Below are 21,356 nucleotides of genomic sequence, written 5' to 3' on the forward strand. Positions count from 1 at the left end.
CTGTTTTATATCATCTCAACACAAGTTAAACTGCTCAAAATTAATAACTTTTTTAAAAAATCCTCTTTAATGAAGGATTCCATATACTCTTGAAACTTATCATTTTCCCAAACTTTACAAATTTACCTTCCCATATTCCTTCCCCCAGCAAGTTAATGGGTCACAATTCTTCATGCTTCCTCTATATTCATTCGATATAGTGCATGTGAGCAACAGTATGACATTTGTTATCTTTCACTAACTTGAATAACTTACTCCCTCTTAAAACCTATGCAAATGTGGACCTTGACTTTGTATTTGATTTATAAGCTCCTGATAAAGATGGGAATCTTTTTCAGAATAACTCTGTTTTTAAAGAAAATATGGAATAAGGTCACCGATTATACTTTAGTAATGCATAAATCTATATTGCATCTCAAAGTGACAATTTATCTGTTAGGAACAGGACTATCGCCAGAGATGTTTATTTTGTTGCTCTCAGCTTGCATCAGCAGCACTTCGATTTTTTAGGATGCTGCATATCCACTGGTATGTTTCTTTCTTTACCTTCAAATGACTTTGATTAGCTATGCATGCTACCACTGGTCATGCCTCTGAGTTTCTAAGCTTAGTTTGATATCACATGTTTGTTCCAGCCTGTTTTTCCAGCTTCCAGGCATGGACTGCAAACTTCTGCAAGTGGATTCCTATTACTACATAAGGAATAGCTAGAAAAATTCTAAGTGCAATTTTTCTGATAGCAAAAATTTATGAATACAAAATAAATGTCAAAAATGGTAACAGTGATTGGTAATGGAAGGAAAATCAGGCTGTCTGTTTTACGAATACATATAAAAACATAAACTTTTAATAGAACTTAGTCATGGCAGTTTTATATTCCTGTAATCATGATGGAAGTTAAAAGGTAGTAATACTAACCAATCTAGGATTCTAGGTCTGAATTTAAAAGCACAACCTATGCTAAGGATGAATGAACAACTGGTTATCATTTTAACTGTTGCCTTTTGCGTAGCCTCAGAATTTAAAAACTGCAAATGAATTACAATATTTATTAGAACAATTGCAATTGTTACTTTGAATTTTCAGATATGTCTACTTTTCAAACCTTGGGTTCTTCAGAAGTTAGTGTCTCCTATGCTCCTGATGCCACTTTATGGGAATGTCTGTAAATGACCATGCCATTTGCATGGATGGGACAGAGAATGAGTAAACAAGAAGCTGGAGATGTACTCTAATTCCCATTTATTCTCTTATCTTATATTATTTGACGAATGAGTATTTTCAGATTTTTCTTTAACTTATACTTTCATTCTTTGGCTTGACTGAGAATAAATCAGTGTTAAAGCATGCTCTGTAAACAGAATCAAGCCTTTGCTACATTGTAACTAAAGCATGTTATAATGGCCCTTTTCAAACTTTTACAGTTTAGAAGTAGAGACTTGATTGTATGGAGAGTTAATCACCTGAAGGAGAAAAGCAATTATTACTTTGTATCATAAGATGTCAATTCCTATGATTTCCTTTTTTTAAAAAAGCCTCTTCTTGAGATAGTATATTTTTTCCTTGAATTGTAGGGTAGGAGGAAGCATTATCAAATGTGCCTAACTATACAATGGTATAAAAGCTACAATTACAAATTGAACTTACTTTTTATAGCAATTTCCCTAGGTGCTTTTGTTGATTTGAAAAGTTGTTTTAAAAATTTTGCTAACGGTCCACACAGTTATTAACCATCTCCTGTGGTTTCTGTTCTCTGTAAGAAAGGTCAATCACTTATTTCATTTTATGGAATAAATCTGTGAAGTGTTTCTAATGGTATGACTCAGTGTATGTAAAAAAATTATCAGACTTGGATGAAAATTATTTTTCCATCATCACGCTATAACATATGTGACTTTCTTAAACGGATGTAATTTGGTAGCTGGCCTAACATTACATTTTCAGAAGGTATATGGTATTTGACAAAACCTATATCTCTCTGCATTTGTTAGTTATATGTCCTTGGCCCAACTACTTCAAGGTAGTATTATCTGCTCTGGTTATTGTGAATATTAAATGAGATAGTATATATATTAATAATATATTAAATACATGTATTTTCACATTTTTTTAAAGATTTTACTTATTTGACAGAGAGAAATCACAAGTAGATGGAGAGGCAGGCAGAGAGAGAGAGAGGGAAGCAGATTTTATTTATTTATTTGACATACAGACATCGCAAGTAGGCAGAGAGGCAGGCAGAGAGAGAAGAGAAAGCAGGCTCCCCACGGAGCAGAGAGCCTGATGCGGGACTCGATCCCAGAACCCTGGGATCATAACCTGAGCTGAAGGCAGAGGCTTTAACCCACTGAGCCACCCAGGCGCCCAAGTGAATTTATTCTTAAACAATAAAAAAATTTTTAAAAAAGCATAAATAGAATCATAAATACAGAAAACAAACTGATGGTTGCCTGAGGGGAAATGGATGGGGGATGGGTGAAATGGGGGGATTAGATGTTATAAAATAAATAAATCACAGAGATGAAATGTACAGCATAGGGAACATGGTCAATACTACCATAATAACACTGTATGGTGACAGAGGGTGACTACACTTATTGTGATGAGCACTGGGTATTGAACAGAATTGCTGAATCACTATGCTTACACCTGAAACTAATATAACATATTATGTGAACTACACTTCAATAAAACTGAAACAGAGTGTATCATTTTTTTTTAAATGGATAAAGCCACTTCAAGGAGTATTTCACTATTTTCAATCTATAATCATGGTAATTTAATTACTCGCATGTTTTTGTGGTTAAAAAAAAAGCAGAAGCAATAGCTTGTTAGCTTTCCTTCAGTTTAAATTTAATAATATACTACAGATTACCCATCACTTGTACTAACATGTTATACAAATTTCAGGTTAGACAGAACAAAATGTAAATTATTTTAAAAGTTGCAAATAACAGTAATAGTAATGATAAATTTAACAGATTAAAACTGTTGAAAGATTTTAATACTTGAAAATACATGCTTTTAATATTATACCTTTCAACAGATAATGTTGCCATGTCTCTAATATGTATCTTCTATAATGACCTATATATAAGCAACATCTATTCCTATTAATGCCTTTATAAATAGTTGACTTATATGCATTCCATATTTATTACTGTAATTACATCAGGAAAAGTCCCATTTAAGGGTATTTAAGGTAATTACACCAGCAAAAGCCCCACTTAAGGATATTTAAAGGTCTGGTAGGTATAGAAATGCAGTATTACATTCTTTCAGGGGAAAATATATACTTTAGCAATTTCAAGAAATGAAGCCATTCAAAGGTCTTCTCTGAAGTTCACAACCATACATTTTTTCCTTTGGTTTGCTTTCTTTTCCATGTCCCTATACTCACTGGGAAGAACTAACTTAAAATTTTAAGTAATTTTACAATATGTATCTCAGATTATTATTGTAAGATGAGTGCTTTAAATGTTGATTATACTTAGTTAAATTTACAAACCATCTTATGACATTTATTAAAATATGTGTAAAGGGCGCCTGGTTGGCTCAGTGGGTTAAGCCGCTGCCTTCGGCTCAGGTCATGATCCCAGGGTCCTGGGATCGAGTCCCGCATCAGGCTCTCTGCTCCGTGGGGAGCCTGCTTTCTCTTCTCTCTCTGCCTGCCTCTCTGCCTACTTGCGATGTCTGTATGTCAAATAAATAAATAAAATCTTAAAAAAAAAAAAAAAGAATAAATTGACTTACATAAATCTTGGGATTACCATTTTATTACTGCCCAGAACTATATAGTTGAGTCCAAGTTATTATGGAAGTGTTAAATATATTTGAATTATATAATAAATCAGGAGATATTTCTTAAAATGGTAAAAACTAAATGTTATATTGATAAATTGAAACTTTATTCAGAATATATGCTGCTCAGAATAAGTAATTTCTCAGTCCTATAAGAAGCCCTTATCTTACTGTAAAAATTATCAAAACATGTCACGCTTTATTCTAAATATGTTTTTGCCTATTGCGAAGTTAATTGGCACTTCCACTTTCTCAGTCCTTTTCAAGGCCAAAATCATTGTCAGTAGGTTATCCTAGAATTATTAATATTCTACTAGATTTTTATATTGGTTTTTCGTTTTGAGATGTTTCACTGTCATTCATCCAACCAGATCGCTTACTTTAGATTGATACTGGTATTTCCTAAAGAATTATATATTTGCATTCTTGTCATAAAATACTAGGATATATCTCAGTAATAGTATAAACCAATTCATTTTCTTTCTTTTTTTTTTTAAAGATTTTATTTATTTATTTGACAGAGAGAAATCACAAGTAGATGGAGAGGCAGGCAGAGAGAGAGAGGGAGGGAAGCAGGCTCCCTGCTGAGCAGAGAGCCCGATGCAGGACTCGATCCCAGGACCCTGAGATCATGACCTGAGCCAAAGGCAGCGGCTTAACCCACTGAGCCACCCAGGTGCCCAAACCAATTCATTTTCTTAACAAACAAAATGTTCACTAATTTTCATTACAGTTGGCAATCAGAAATATGTGGGTCAAATCATTAGTGTATGCCCATTATTCTAGACTAGATTCATTCTAATGGACATGAAAATTTATAACTTACTATACTTTTTGAAATCATTTCCCCAGATATATCTGTTTTATACACATTAACTGATCTTAGAAACCCAAAGAAGGTAACTGGTTTGTTAGACATTTATGAATAAATAGTTCTTAAAACCAATCACATATGTTTTCAATATACAGATAAGAACATTTAGAGTCACTTTTTCATTTACTCAAAAAATAATTCTTTTTTCTTTTTAATTTTTTTCTCAGTGTTCCAAAATTCATTGTTTATGTACCACACCCAGTGTTCCATGCAATACATGCCCTCCATAATACTCACCACCAGGGTCACACTACCATCTACCCTCCTCCCCTCCAAAACCCTCAGTTTGTTTCTCAGAGTCCACAGTCTCTCGTGATTTGTCTCCACCTCCAATTCCCCCCAGCTCACTTCTCTTCTCCATCTCCCAATGTCTTCCATGTAATCCCTTATGCTCCACAAGTAAGTGTAACTATGTGATAATTGACTCTCTCTGCTTGACCTATTTCACTCAGCATAATCTCCTCCAGTCCCATCCATGTTGATACAAAAGTTCGACATTCATCCTTTCTGATGGAGACATAATACTCCATTGTATATATGGACCATGTCTTCCTTATCCATTTGTCCACTGACGGTTGTCTTGGTTCTTTCCACAGTTTGGTGACTGTGGCCATTGCTGCTATGACCATTGGGGTACAGATGGTTCTTCTTTTCACTACATCTGTATCTTTGGGGTAAATACCCAGTAGTGCAATTGTAGGGTCATAGGGAAGCTCTATGTTTAATTTCTTAAGGAAATCTCCACATTGTTTTCCAAAGTGACTGTACCAACTTGCATTCCCACCAACAGTGTAAGCATCCACAGTATACCAGGCACTATTCTAGATACTTGAGGATGTAGTAGTGAGCATACAGACAAGGTCCTTTTATATTTTACTTTAATTTTTATCTTTGCTCATACTGTTATTGTTCCCCAATTTTCTCCATAGCATGAATTCATTTCGTATTCTCTCTCTATATTTTATATGTTTTATTTATTTGTATTTGTTTTATGTATAGTGTCTATATGAACTAGAATATGAACTACAGAAGGATTTGTCTGGTCACTCCACTTCTAGTGTAGTACCTAAAATTTAGTAGGTACTTAATAGATTTTTGTCAAATGAATGAATTGAATAAAATGAGGACAAGGAGTGTGTGATATCCTGAAAGCTAAGCAGAATGTTTCTAGAACCAAATGGTCAACTCTGTCAAATGCTGCTGATGGGTTGAATTACATAAAGACATGAAGACTGGATTTACCCAGGTATAGCTATAACGAATGATTTGTATGGGGTGAGGGACAAAAACCATGTTAGAGTACATTCAAGAAAAATGGAAATGGTGAAGAAGCAAAAAGAGAGTATTTTTTAATATATCTATATCTATAGATAGATGATAGATAGATAGATGGGTAGATATCATTCAAGGAATTTTGAGGGATAATGAAATTAAGCTGTAACTGGAGAGATGAGTATGAGGCCAAAAAAGTCTTTGAAATGTTTTTCTTATATTTTGAAAATTCCAAATCTACAATAAAAGAGTATACAGTGAACCCTCTTATGCCCTTCACATATACCAGCAATATCACGATTTTTGTTGACTTATTTTATTTACTCATTTTTGTTGTTGCTGCAGAAATATTTTGAAGTGAATTCCAGTCATTTTAGCTGTATGTACTCCAGTATGCATCTAAAAAAAAAAAAGAAAGAAAGAAAAAAAATAGCAGGTTTTTACACAACCTGATGCCATAATCACTCCTAAAATTAACAGCAATTCCTTGATGCTATCTAATACCTAGTTCTTATCATATTGCCACAGTTGTTTAAAATAAAAGTTTTTTATTCTAAGTCCAGTCAAATTCTAATTTACATTTGATCATTATATCTCTAAAGTTTCTTCTAGTCTAGAGTACCATCCCTCTTTTATTGATGAAGCAAGATCAATTGATCGGTAGACTGTCTTACATTCTTGATTTGTATCTTGGCTTCTTCATTGTGTCATTTTATTTATTTTTCTGTTTGCAATATTATTGTAAACTGTAATGTAGTGTAAATGTTTGATTAGACTTTTTCATCTACTTTGGGAGACATACTTCATAATCGGTGCCCTGTGTGTCATATTTCATCACATCAAGAGACACATTGTTCACTCTCATTCTTTCTTAAGGTAATGGTGATCAGTGAAGTCAATTGGTGAATGCCTTATGTTTCCATTCATAATTACCCATTAACTTTTCATCTTATGATTTGATGATCTTGGCCTAATTCAGTTATTTCACTTACTTTGCTAGAGGGTAATTTCTTAATTCTGTCATAAAGGAGGGATCTTTAAAAATTGAATAAATTGCATTTTTGCTGATGGAAATGATCTAATAGAGAAGGAAAAATCACAATGTTAGGAAGAACGTCAATACATGAAAAAATGGCAAAGCTGGTAGGTAAGAAAGAATAGAGTCCACTGCATAAGTGATTAGGAAATACCTCAGGTAGGAGCAGGAACAGTCTAAGTAACTTGCAAGGTTACAGTAGCACAAAGTAAGTATATTTTATTAAATTTCTATCAGAATTTTTCTATAGAATCGTTTTGATAATTGTACCTAATTTTAGAAGCATGCATTTTCAGTTTATAATATTGTATGTGAAATGAAAACTGAAACCATTTTAAATTTCACTGCCTATATTTGACATTGACCCTACTTGTTAGAGTTTTTCTAATTTCTTCCTCAAAAGTGATTTTTAAATTAATGTGTCTTATACATCTATATCCTTACATCATAAAAAATGGGGACATATACTTTTATGTAATTGTTTTTCAGCTTTTGTTGCTAGTCTGTTGCGAAGAGAAATAAATGCTACTGCTAAACAAATAAAATGATAAATAACTGGCAGTTTAGTTTAGCCACTAATGGAGCCTAAAAGTCTTTAAAATGACAAAAACAGCAACTTTTATGATTTATAGATGCATTTTCATTACACAGTTTGGTCATATACTTGACAGTTTTCTCTCTTGGTGACTTTCTACTAAAAATTATAGTTTTGTGTCATCGGAGTGAAAAGGCCATTAGAGTTCAATAGAAGAATTTGACAGCATCTCTTCTGAAGCTTACAACAATTCCCATTGGTGGATGTACAATCTCCTTTTCCCCATTTTTTAAAATAGTAGTAGTTCTAATGATAGTGATATAGTTTATTCTCGAAGAATACCTACTACAAATTTGAACCTATGAACTATCTCCAAATTGTCTCTCATATGCTATATGAAATTCAGTTTTAGACAATCATATTTCTTTTTTTTTTTTAAAGATTTTATTATTTATTTATTTGACAGAGAGAAATCACAAGTAGATGGAGAGGCAGGCAGAGAGAGAGAGAGGGAAGCAGGCTCCCTGCCGAGCAGAGAGCCCGATGCGGGACCCGATCCCAGCATCCTGAGATCATGACCTGAGCCGAAGGCAGCGGCTTAAACCACTGAGCCACCCAGGCGCCCCTAGACAATCATATTTCTTTATGGCTCAGTGATTTCCACTTACTACCTGTTGGTCTCTACACTCTGAAGAGTATTGTCACTCCTTTGGGGTTACTGTATTGTCTGTCATGATATGGACTCTATTATAAATTAGAATTTTAAAAGCAACTTGAATTATATAATCTCTTCAGTTACACAGTGCCATGTTATTGCTTTTTCAGAATCCCTGAAGCTGATTTCCTTTCCTGTTTTGGCATCCCCAAAAGAGCACTCTGTATTTGTTTTGGAGACAGGAATGTAATATGATGTTTTATTTTGTCTCCTATCTTAGATAGAACATATTGCATGAGCTACATTGACCAATTATTATTATACTTTCTAATCATTTATTGGACAGTTAATACAACCTTGTAAAGACTTCCCTAGATTATCCCTATAAACTAGATCATTTTACCCAAGAACCACAGAGATAGAGCTAAATAGATAAGGATGAAGAAAAGCTGATTGGGAGAAACAGGAAATATTAAGCCCTCAAACTCACCTGATATTTTTCAGATTCTCTTCATTTTTACAAATGACATACTTGCTCTCTACTGAAATATATTGTACAACTTAAGAAACTAAGTTTTTCATTGACTTGAATCTTTGTTTAAAACATGAAGGTTGAATTTAGATGTATCCATATAATATTTATTACTCTTTAAAATTTTGTCCTTTTTGTAGAAGTATGAGAATCTTTTATTGTTCTTCTAAAAATTCTAAACTACTAGAAAAAATGGTTCATTGAGGTAGTTAATCCTTAAGGCAATATAAACCCCTTATGGTTATTTTAATGTTGGTAGCTTTGCAAATTTGTCCTTCCAAATGTATTTGGAAAATGTTTTATAGAGTGGCTTAGAGTTTTTAAACTGTATTACCAAAAAGAAATGTGTTAAGTACTTAGGATTTTTCATATTAATTGGGAAGCAATATTTTATAAATTTAGAAATAATCAATCTTTTGATTTTTTTGATAACTGTTTGGTAAAGAAATACTTCTAAGAAGTGAGTTTATATGTTGTGTTGAGGTGTTGAATTTAATACCAACCTGCTGTAATGAGGCTCAGGATAGTCTGAAAACTCATCTTTTTTTGCCTTAAACGTATAAAATGTATACGTATAAAATGAGTTATAGGACCATTGTATTAGATTCAACCAATTTCATTTTAGTCTTGTCTCGCCTATTTCTACATGTTATTTACTAGATGTGAAATGAACACTGTTAATTAATCTTTATCAATTATCCATAAATTTCAAATTTCATAGGCTATTTTTAAGATTTTATTTATTTATTTATTTGTTTATTTTATTTATTTGTTGTTAAGATTTTATTTATTTATTTGTTGGGAGAGGGATAAGCTGGCTCCACGCTGAGCATAGAGCCTGACATGGGATTTGATCTCATTACCCTGATGACCTGAGCCAAAATCAAATCAGATACTTGACTGACTGAGCTACCCAGGCACTCCATAAACTATTTTAAAATTTTGTTCTTAACTCTGATATTCTGTCTTACTATTAAAATTACAAAATAAAGGTAGTGTTGACTCATTTATCTAATAAATATTTATTGTGCACCTGTTATGTACCAGGGACTGTTAAAGACTTTGGGAAACTATGGCACAAAACAAAACAAGTTAATCTACTATCCTCTGAGAGTTTGCATTCTAGTAAAAAAGTTAAACAAATATACAATATCAGGTAGGGTTGTTGCTATGATTAAGAGCATGGTACATGACTAGGGGATGGTAAAAATGAAGAAATTTACCTACTATGTAAACTTTCCAAGACTTCCTCTACCCACCAATTTAAATGCTCTTTTCACTCAAGATCATCCATATGTGCCATCCATGTAGGTAGGTACAGCCATTATTTCTAATATCATGCGATTAAATAATTTCTGGCCTGATGTTAGTTTAGTTTTTCAACCTTAAGACCCCCTCTCTGAAAGCTGGGTCCATTGATCTCCATCTATGTTTTATCACTTTTTAATCCTAAGTCTTTTTGTAAGTGCTTAGCAAATACTTTCTTTGTCAATGAATGAACGATATGCTCAGAATGTCTTAAGGTCTCTGGCTATACTGGAAACCCAAGGCCATTTTTGAGACAATTAGAAAAGACTGAGTTAAAAAAAAAAATGGTAGAAAGTAACATTTATGTATGTATTCATTTTGTTTGGCTCAAGTGAACATTTTAGCTTATTAAGAGTTCTACATTTTACATTATTTTATTAGCCTAACTCTATCATCCTTTTTCATAGATTTTTGAAAAAAAAAAAAAAGAAGGAAAGTTTTCTGAAAATTAATCTTTTATCCACAGGTACTACTGAAAGAGTATGCTTGATCCAGGGAACAGTTGAAGCACTGAATGCAGTTCATGGATTCATTGCAGAAAAAATTCGAGAAATGCCCCAAAATGTGGCCAAGACAGAACCAGTCAGTATTCTACAACCCCAAACCACCGTTAACCCAGATCGCATCAAACAAGTGAGTGTTTAGTTGGGAAATCAAAGAGAAATATCCACAGCATAGCTTGAATTCCTTATAAAAGAAGCTTTAACATCTTAGCATATAAAGTTTTTCTTTTCCTAAGCATACTTAATATATAACAAAGTTGTCATTTTATTTACTTAAAGACAATCAGAGTCTCTTCCTTAGATTTATCAGTTGATTTATTGATTGATTGAATATCTCATTTTTTTAGTGTTACACTAAGGAGCAATTATGTGGCTTATTTCTTTTGTCATTGCCTTTTAAAGAATTTATAGGCACAAATTTGATTAATTTATAGGAATTTAATCTATTTAAAATTACATTCAATTTTTAAATAAAGTATACAAATTGAAATGAAACTATATCCTCAAATTTCAAGTACCATATTTTAATAATATTGGTAGTCTTTAGTATAGTTATTAGCCATATAAACTCCTGTTTTGTTAATTTGTTATATTCAACATTTTTTATATAAAATATGTATAAGTAAATTTTTGTACCTAGCAAATAGTCCTTTGTTACAAAACAGCTATTATGTTCTGTATAACATATAGTACTTACATATATATATGTCATGAAGGGCCAGTGTTCATTTTTAATGTGTGAGATTTTCTGTAACAAAAATTTTACTTGATAAAAGAAAATGTGAGTTTTTAAGATTGAATAATGACTGACATGAGAAAAACAACATTCTTTAATGTTAAATTAGGTGAATTCTTCCCCATAAACTCTTTAGATTCTCAAATTTTTTGATACCTCATGAATGTGATTATTGTTTCTGCATTTGCCTTTTTATGCCTTCAAAAGAAATGTATTATTCTTCATTAATTCACAGAATACTTAATTTACAGAATTTTATGTTCATTGTAATAAATTGGAAATGTAGCTCAAAATCTTATTAATTTCATGTTTCTGAATTGAGAAAAAATTTTATACTAAACAATATATTATAATTTTACCAATATATAGATAAAAATAAGCCTAATTAATCATATACAAACATAAGAATTAATAATTAGGTAATATATTTCCAAATTATAGGTTAACAGTCAATTTTCTTTTAATTACCATTGAAATTTCTATTAATTACCATTAAAAAATTTCCCATGTTTTATCAGACAGCTGTTATCCCATATAAGATTGTTCATTTTATACTCCTTGTCACTGTCAAGATGGTTCAATTTGTGTACCCTTCACAATTTTTCAAGGACATGTCTTTTAATTTTTGCATGACAGAATGTAAATAATTTAGAGGTCTAAACATCAGTAGATTTTTTTAATTCTTCACAGCCATTTATAGTTTTGAAATGTTTAGTTTAGCTATGCTAACTGAATACAAGGAATATTTTTAAAACTGACCCCAGAACTCTCTGGAGGTGATCAGATTCTAAAACTATGAGTTTAGTTAAAGACCTCTGTGTTAAAATCACCTGGGGCTGAGATTTTATAGAATTGGCACTAAAGTGTAGGATTTATTGACTTTCTACCTTACTCCAACCTATTACTTCTCTCTTTTCTTTTATAACTTCTGTGAGAAAACTTCAAGCATTTAGAGATAAGAGCGAACATCTTGATTTTTTTTAAAAGTAAAATATACAGTGTAGTTTGAGTACTATGATATCACTGGTGGTATATTTAGGACAATGATATGAATTATTATTTATTATTTTTATAATAATAGGTAGCACCATCATATAATGGAATATGAATAATTGTTATAATTCTGATTTTCTCTATGCAATATGAAATTTGAGGGCTACTTTATATCTAGTACCAATATAGATTGATGAAAACCAGAATTTGAAAAATGTTTGGTTTATTTTTACTTGCCTTATTCAGATAATGTTATTTAAATTTAAAATAAGTGTTAAAAAATAATAGTGATTGATTGACTTTTGTGTATTTTCATTCATTTGTAAGCCTTGTAGATATTGATGGAATTAAAATTATTGTTGGTTTTAATATTTTCATGTAATAATAATGTATGCAATTAGAGTATCATTTAAAATCATCAAACAAGTACACTAAATCTAGTAGGACAATATATTTAACCCTTAAACCCTTTATTAATAAATGTAAAAATTGAAAAATTTACTCAAAAAATCTGGAAAAAAGATCAAAAATATTTCCAAGATATTATAGATCAACAGAGTTTTATATGTTCTAAGTTTTCTATTTTAACAATATAAGATTTTTTTGTTGGGTTTTTCTCCAAATAGTAAGTCAAGCATATAAATTTAAATGACCACAAATTTATTTCTGAAAACGCTGGTTGTCCATTATCAAATAATACGTCCAAACTTAAATTCTCTAGAATATATAAAAACATTTCATATGATATTTATATATGGTTTAAGCTATACTGCATAGAATCATAGTAAGATTTCTTTTAAATGATGGTCTTTCCTTTAACTTTCCTTTATCTCTACTTTGGGCTTTATTTAGTACTGAAGTTAATTTTAAAAACAATTTCTTTAAAACATCTTCTTAGAATTTTATTTTAGTTAAATTGTACAAAGAATAAAATTAGAATTTCAAAAAATGAGAGTGCTAGAAAATATAACTTCTGCATAGAAATGAATTCATGTTGAATATGAAATTACAGATTTTCTTAATGTTTATTACTATACATGTCTGTTGTTTTTTAAGATTGATAATTTTAAGGTCTTGCTTCTTAAAAACATACAAGTTATGTGTAACTTGGACTTAAAATAGGAACTAAAAGTTAGTTCTAGACAAATAAAAGTTGCTTTAAAAGTTATAATTTCAAATCATATATTATGGACTTTTAACAGAATGTTATATTCTGAATTATGTAATCTAGTTACCATTGGTAACTGAATAAATTGCATGAACCAGAACGTTCTGCCCAAATGAAACCTACCCTTATTGACTGAATGAGTGCTCAAATATAGTTTCTTAAGAAAATAATGCAAACTGGTCTTGCAGGTCTTTCATATAATGGAATGAAAAAATGTAGCATGACACCCTTATAACCAACCTCAGATGTTAGATGTTGTTCCCTCTCAAATTTTTTTGTTATTTTTTAATTTCAAAAACATTTATTTGCTAATAGAGGGATTCTAATACTTTATATATTCAAATGATAATAGTAATAATAATTAACAGGTATTGAATAATCAAAATATTGTAGTCTCTGTTCTATAACTCTAATTAGGATTATTAAGGTTGCTTTTGTTATGATGATGATGAGGAGGAGGAAATACCTAATACCATTGTGCTTATTTTACAAGTCAGTATGCTTAGAAATTGATATGCAGCAAAAGCCAGTAAACCAAAGTTAAACATATTAATTACAACATAGAACATACGATTTCTTATTTTCAGGACATACAAATAGCAGAGACATTCAGTGATCTTCAAATGATTTAAACCCTGTTTGTAAGAGTTCTGAACTCATTCCTGGAGCATGTCTTCAGCCCAGAATTTTTAGTACACACATCCATTTCCACCTTTTTATATTTTGACCATGATACTTTTGTACCTGCCTGGGATTACTGAAACTATTCTTCTTTTAAGTCCCTCAAACCCTCCTCTAAATATGGTTGTCTGTACATAATGAGTCAATACAATAAACTCTAAAACAAGGTAGAAACCATAAATCAGTGATATAGTTAGCATCTGTTAACTTCTTTTATCTGTTACAGATTTTCAGCAGTATTTTTCCCCTTTTGGCTCAAATGTATTTTTAAGAAAAGACACAATGTATTTTTAAGAAAAGAGCAAAGCAGTTATAGGCATTTAGAGCATTCTCTTATATTTAAAAAAGTCAAATGAAAATATCAGAAATGTTAACTTAGTCAAAGAATTTTGCTTCTGTCATAAAAAATTGGCAAAAATAGCACATAATGTGTTCATTATTCATCCATTCTGTCATGAATTTATTAAATTCCTTCTTGCTGAATTGTAAGATATATTAAATTGTAGCCCTTGCTCTCTAAAACTAGTTTGGGAGAGATCATAAATGATTAAAATAATTTATAAAAATGTCAAACTGTATTATATACCAAAACTACAGTATGATGAACAGTGTACTATAAAAGTTCAGAAGCGTGTGAAAGCAACGTAGGCTGGAGTGACATTTGGTCTTATAAAATAGGTGAAGATTTGAACTGGGCCTTGAAGACGATATAGGAATTTCCTAAGTAGAGGAGAAGAAAGCAAAAAGCTTATTATAGGCATGTGAAACAATATGGATTTGAGGAGAAAGATACAATGGTTGAATAGTAAGGAGACTGTCGTGACAGAAATGAAACATGTGGGTTGGAATTTAGAGGAAACTAATGTTAGAAAGGTAGGTGGGACCAGATAGTAGAGAGCCTTGGTGTCTGGCCAAGGGGCATTCTACAGACTATGGATACTTCCTAATATTTCCCAAAAGAGCTCTTTTAATTTCTCTGGAAAGTTAGAACCAAAGGAGGCACCTCTGCATTTTGTTCCCTTCTGTGCTAAAAATCCAGACTGACCCTTAGGGTTCCTGTGAGTTCAACTGTTACTGGAGAAGAGAACTATGACAATTAAGTGAGTGATCTACTATGCAGATCTTTAGGTTTGAAGGTTTGTAAGATAATATTTTCTAAACTTCTTTCATGTAACACTCACAAGTCTAAGGAATGTTAAGCCTTGTCAGGCTAAATAAATAAATAAAGGTTTGGTAGTCAAGAATGAAGGATGAGTAATGGAATAGTGCTATCTATGATGTTATTCTTTTTCTGTGCCAGCCATTGTGCTATGCACTTGGCATGTATTATCACATTTTTTCCATCTTCATAAAAACCTATGAAGCAGGGAAAGAGTAAAGAATCCATGTTATACTTATGGAAGCTGATGTTCAAAGGAATTGAGTAGCTTACCCAAGGAAATTTAACTGGTAATTGATCTTAAGACTGAGCTCTAAGGCCTCCAGTTCTGAGCAATGCTGATAAAATCAAATCCAAAAGATTTCTCTCTGGGGACTTTTCAATATCTGGAATAAGTTATTCCGAGAAGGGAACCTCATTTAAAATAGAATGTCTTGGGTCAGGGTAAAGTTAAGACACTAGGCAATATTTTAAGCAGATGACAAACACCTAATCTCTTTTGGTACTGAAGTTGAGACGACTACCTGAAGCTGAAAGATATTTCGAAGTAAAATCTGTAAGGCCTTGAGACTGATTTGTTGTAGTTCCAAAATGGTGAGAAAAGAATGATAAATGATTATATATATGTATATAGGATTTGATCCAAGCAGAATGGTGAAGCCTAGAAAGCAGTAAGTGAATTTCAGTTAGGCGTTTGTTTGAGATAGTATTTTTATGTGTTGCCGACAGATTGAGTAAGTTGGAAGTAGCATGCTTTTCTCTTGAAGTAGTCTTTTATAGAAGTACAGGTACGAATATAAAACTGAAAATGTAGATCCTTAATTACATTTGAGGAGGTAATTCACTTACCATCTTCATAGTAGGAGAGGGGGTAAAAAGAAGCAAAGAATGAGATAAAGAAGGAGTTACCAGAAAAAGTAAGTCAGAAACATTATAGTATAGTAGTAATTCAGTGCGTGGGATCTGGAGCAGGACTGCTCAGGTTCAATTCCTGGCTTTTTAATTTACCAGCCATGTAACTTTGAGTGAGTTGTTTTGCTTCTCTCTACCTCAACTTCTTTACCTATAACATGGGACTAGTAATAATAATCTATTTCATAGGGATATTGTGTTAACTGAGTAGAACTATACCTGGTTCTTAGTAAGTGCTCTTTATTAATCATAAAGATAAAAGGGAAATCAGTAATACTCTCTGTGATAAAATAAGGAGAGAAAGTTTAAGGAAAGACGCTAAAAAGTTTCAAATACCCAGAAAAAAAGAAAATAATTTTTTTTAAAAGATTTTATTTATTTATTTGACAGAGAGAGATCACAAGTAGGCAGAGAGGCAGGCAGAGAGAGAGAGAGGGAAGCAGGCTCCCTGCTGAGCAGAGAGCCCGATGCGGGACTCGATCCCAGGACCCCGAGATCATGACCTGAGCCGAAGGCAGTGGCTTAACCCACTGAGCCACCCAGGCGCCCCGAAAAGAATTATTTTTTTAAGTAGGAAATTATTGGAGAATTAAAGGCCACTGTTAATCATATGGTGAGAGTAAAATCATTATTTCATACTAATATTATTTCCTAAAAGTGACCAGTTCCGTTAGGTAAAGAAAGAAAATGGTATGAAGGGTAAAAATGCTGATTTGGGATTTTGGATATACAAAGGAGTAAAATACAAGTTAGATAAGGGAGGCTCCCATAACCCCTGCTACTCAAGAGGGAATGGCTTGTGTTAAAGAATAAAAAGGAGCTTGAAAAGGTAGAGAAATTAGAAATGAGATTACTATAAGGGAAGAAGATGTCTCAGGAGTAGTAGAAAGTTAATATTTAAGGTGTTAAGGTCTTACTCTATGGAGGGTGGGAGGTCTAAGTATACAATTTTGTCTTAATGAAAAGAAAAGGAAGATGGAGGGAAAAAAGTGTTTTGGAAAATGGAAAAAGTTCAAATGTCAATTGCAGTGAGTAAGGAAGTTCGTTCTGAAAAATCATGATTTCTTTCAGGTAATAAAGATTATCAGTTGAAAGGTAAATAAAATACATGGGAATAGACAGTTGATGAAAAGAATAAAGGTACAAAATAGCAATTATGAGGAAAATAAGCTATAGAATACAAATAAATTCTGAAAAACCTGGGTAGATTGGACAACATGAGTTTCTATTAGTGAGGAGGGGTTTCAGATAGTTCAGACATTGGAAGAAGACGAGGATACTTGTCGCAATGAAAAACCTAAGATGACAGTTACATATTAACATATTTTATCCTTTTTTTAAAATAAAGCACTATACTAATTTATTTAACAGAACTCAAAACACAGGTTTGGGAAGGTGTTTACTTCACTAATATTACTCAGCTAGTCATAGATTTTGGAATTACAATTGAGAGTTGTTTATTGCTGGTCTCACTATACCTATAAATATCAGAGGTTTTTGACAGTTTGTTACTGTAGATTTGCTTGGAGGTAAGCTGCATATATTATAGAGTTTATTTATAGCAATATTTTCTGGTCCAGCAAAACTGTCACTTGTTAACAAGAGTGCATTTTACAATTTGTAATTACTTTCTAGTTCTTATTCCCAGAAGCCTAGTTAAATCCACTTTTAACTAAATGTCTATTGTCAAATCATTAATATTTTTAAACTATTTCAAAGGATCCACTATTTTGAAGTTGTAAACTACTTTAAAATTTTCTGCAATAGTAATTCAGCCTTCAATCTTTAAAGCAGAATTCTTAAACAGTAAATATGTGTAAATAAAAACATATTACACTTTTCCATTTGAAAGATAAAATTATGCTAAAAAATGACTGTCCTTCACAATCACTATTTCATAAATGTAAAGAAAGCATTTTAAAGGAGAATGTACTTCATTCATTTTTTATAATAAATATTTTAATATACTATTGCTTATATGGATATTCAGTTACATCTACATGATGTGTAACAGAAATTTTACTAAATGATTTTTAATCTGAAACCACAAATTTTTAATCTGTGTAGTAAGTAGGAGTAAATGCTTTGTTTATAAGATACAGGGAAACAAATCTATATTGTACTTATATTGTACCTTGAACTATTTCTTATGGATTCTTTGGTTCTATTTCTGTTGTTAAGAAAACTATCAAGGCTGTTTCATTAATCTAATTAATAAACATTTTAAATTAAAGGTACTATTCTAATATATTTACATTTATCTGTTTTTAGACCAATTTTTTGTAGCTAATACTTTTAAAAAAATCAACCAAAATGAAAACTTTCTGGAATCCTTTTATTGTTGTAAGTTACATTAGTAAAGGGAGAAGAAGATATTTTGTGTTTAAAGTATCTATATGAATAATAGCTTCAAAACTCATCATGTGTTTATTTCATTATATGTTCATTATTTTAGGAATTTAAATGAAGAAAATATATTTAGAGACAATTTATTGTGATATTTTGATAATCTTATCCCTTGAAGCTCAAATTTATATAATTTTCACCAATTTATTTGAAATATTAAACTTTAATTTCTTATTAGATTATGATGTTTTAATAAGCAAATTTTTAATGATTTAATCACTTACTATTTTACCTGAAGTTTAAACTTACTGTTTTTTTGTTTCTGTGAGGAATAAATAGCATCAGAATTATTAAGGGGATGTTGATGACTATCAGTTGTATCAGTTACTAATAATACATGTCCAGTATTTCATATATATGCCAAGCAAAAAGAAAGGGATTGAATAAATCGACAGAACATAATCTTGATCTAGGTGACTACAAATTCTGAACCACTTCATATTGAACTTTTTCCACATCATTCTTTGCAGTGTTTTAATACCTTATTGAAAATTCATATCCAGGGCAATGTGGATGTCCTGGTGAACCTATCATTCTTCAGGTGGATTTTACCCTGATGGAAATCCAAGAACCCAATACATACTTAGTGCTTCTGTAGGTTAATGAACTTAAATTCTAACCTGTTTGGGGAGAAATGACCTCTAGGTTTATTTCACATCTGTTTCATCAGCAACCTCATAATCTGAGATAAGTACAGAACAGATTTTTAAATGTATGTTAACTACTCGCAGGAATTCTCTGTAATAACGGTTGTAACCAGAGGTGGGAAAATAAAATCTTTACTGCTTATCTTGTAGTAGCATGAAGTCAATATATATATTCCAGCATAAATTGCATGAAGAGGAAAATATTAGAGCAATTTTTAATAACTGAAAATGAAACTCTCTCTGGAGAAATCATGGGAATTTATTACAAAGAGTGAAAATAGAAAACAAAGTATTTGAAGATTTTGTTTCTTCTTTTATGAGGTTTTATTTCTGAATGTAGCTCCTGTCCCCTTTTTAAATACAATTTAATAAAAACCTTGGTATAACTCAACATTAAGTCTAGTTTTCCTCAAAGTATTTTAGGTTTTAACTTTAGAAGAACCAGGAATAACTTGAGGAGTGGACTATAACCTGATTTATTGTTAGAACCAATCTTACTTTGTTACAGGAGAACAGTAAGTTAAGTAGAAGCCTGTGAATTTTCTATCCTTTCTTTTATACTTAACGGCTTTGTTCTACTCAAATCAGAACCTTTGAAATCTCAAATGAAGAAATGTGATTTTATAAAGTAATTTTATCTGCTTTTGCTGACATTGCTGAACCTTTAAAGTTATGCTTTTGCTCATATCTGAGTAATTTTGGTGCATATCTATTAATATAAAACAAAATGTCCACACAGAATTGTGTCTATACTATAAAACTACCCCATTTCACCTGTTAGGAAATATTATCTTATGAGGGTGCTACTTTAGCAATGCTATTTGCTAAGTGAAAATATACTTTAAAAAAAAGTTTAACTTCTTATACTTCAAGGTTATTCTATTGGACTTGAGAAGTTTTTTAATATATATTAACTGATTGTTCAACAAGTAGATTATGGTCTTGTACAACATATTTTATATATACTATGTAGAAGCATTTCAGAATGAAGTGGACAATAAATATGATTCCTAATATTTTTGTACTTATTTTCAACACAGGCTGATAATGCTGTAATACATTTATATTAAACTTTTAGTCTTCAACATAAATGATAAAAATATTATGGCAATTTGTTAAAATTCTGTTAGTTACTTGTTTATTAATATGAAGTTAATGTTTACATTTTCAGACGGGCTCTAAATTTGTTAAAAATTAATATTTTAGAAGATAATGTGATTTAAGAACTCAGAACTGCAAATTTAGTTGCTTTTAAGTGTGGACCCCTAAATTCATGTGGAATCAACTTGTTGGTGATGTTCAACATATTAAGTAGGTGGATGCTTTTATGCCAAAGTAAACTTCATTTCACCACTTCTTCCAATCCCCGACTGTATTCATTGATAGGAAAATGACTCTTTCAGTTTTACTCATTGAATTTCTTGAATTTTTGTTTGACATCTCTTTTCCCCCAAACAAAAAAGAGGGAAAGAAAAGAGACTACTATTCATGAATATGGTCAGGATACCTTTAATACTCATGTGAATTATCAGTCACCATCATGATTTCAAGTCATGAATTTATTTTTACATGCTTATGCATGCATATTTACATGCATTAGTTACTTAATTGATCTTAAATTCCATTAAATTTGAATGAGTAGGAGAAAAATTTGTTCATAGGATTTTGTTCTCGTTATATTACATTTTATTTTATTTTGTTTTATTTAAATAATCAGTTTAAGGCTTTTAAAGGTTGATTTGCTCCTGAACTGCTTTGTTCCCAGACATTGCCATCTTCCCCAACTACCACCAAGTCCTCTCCATCTGATCCCATGACCACCTCCAGAGCTAATCAGGTACAGTATCATCCTGTCATCTACACCATACTTTTCACGGGTGATTGCCTGCACACTGGAGAAAAAGATAATGGTGGGTTAAGGATGTATTCGTTCATTCACATATGTGCACCATAATCAGATTCCAAATAACCTGAAAGAGAAATATCAATTAGTCCTGAAAATTTCTTTGCATTTTTTAACTTTAGATAACAAAAATATATTCAGAAGGTAGACTACTCGAATTTGGGATTTTCCCTTAAGATTATGACTTTACGGAGCTCTGTGGGTTATTGATTGAGTCACTGTTTATAATCTTCAT

General features: G+C 31.4%; 1 protein-coding gene across 4 annotated transcripts in view; it reads left to right on the forward strand.

The window, feature by feature from the left end:
• NOVA1 (NOVA alternative splicing regulator 1) overlaps positions 1 to 21,356 on the forward strand; it is a 147,204-nt gene that overhangs the window by 99,880 nt on the left and 25,968 nt on the right. For 3 of the 4 annotated variants that reach the window (XM_082734204.1, XM_082734207.1, XM_082734206.1), the window contains 2 exons: positions 10,480 to 10,646; positions 20,984 to 21,055. In XM_082734204.1, coding sequence (XP_082590330.1) covers positions 10,480 to 10,646; positions 20,984 to 21,055 — 239 coding nt within the window. The remainder of the gene's footprint in view (positions 1 to 10,479; positions 10,647 to 20,983; positions 21,056 to 21,356) is intronic. The other variant, XM_082734205.1, reaches the window with a different exon arrangement.

Source organism: Mustela nivalis (genome assembly GCF_964662115.1).
Source record: "Mustela nivalis genome assembly, chromosome: 6".
NCBI classification, from domain to species: Eukaryota; Metazoa; Chordata; class Mammalia; order Carnivora; family Mustelidae; genus Mustela; species Mustela nivalis.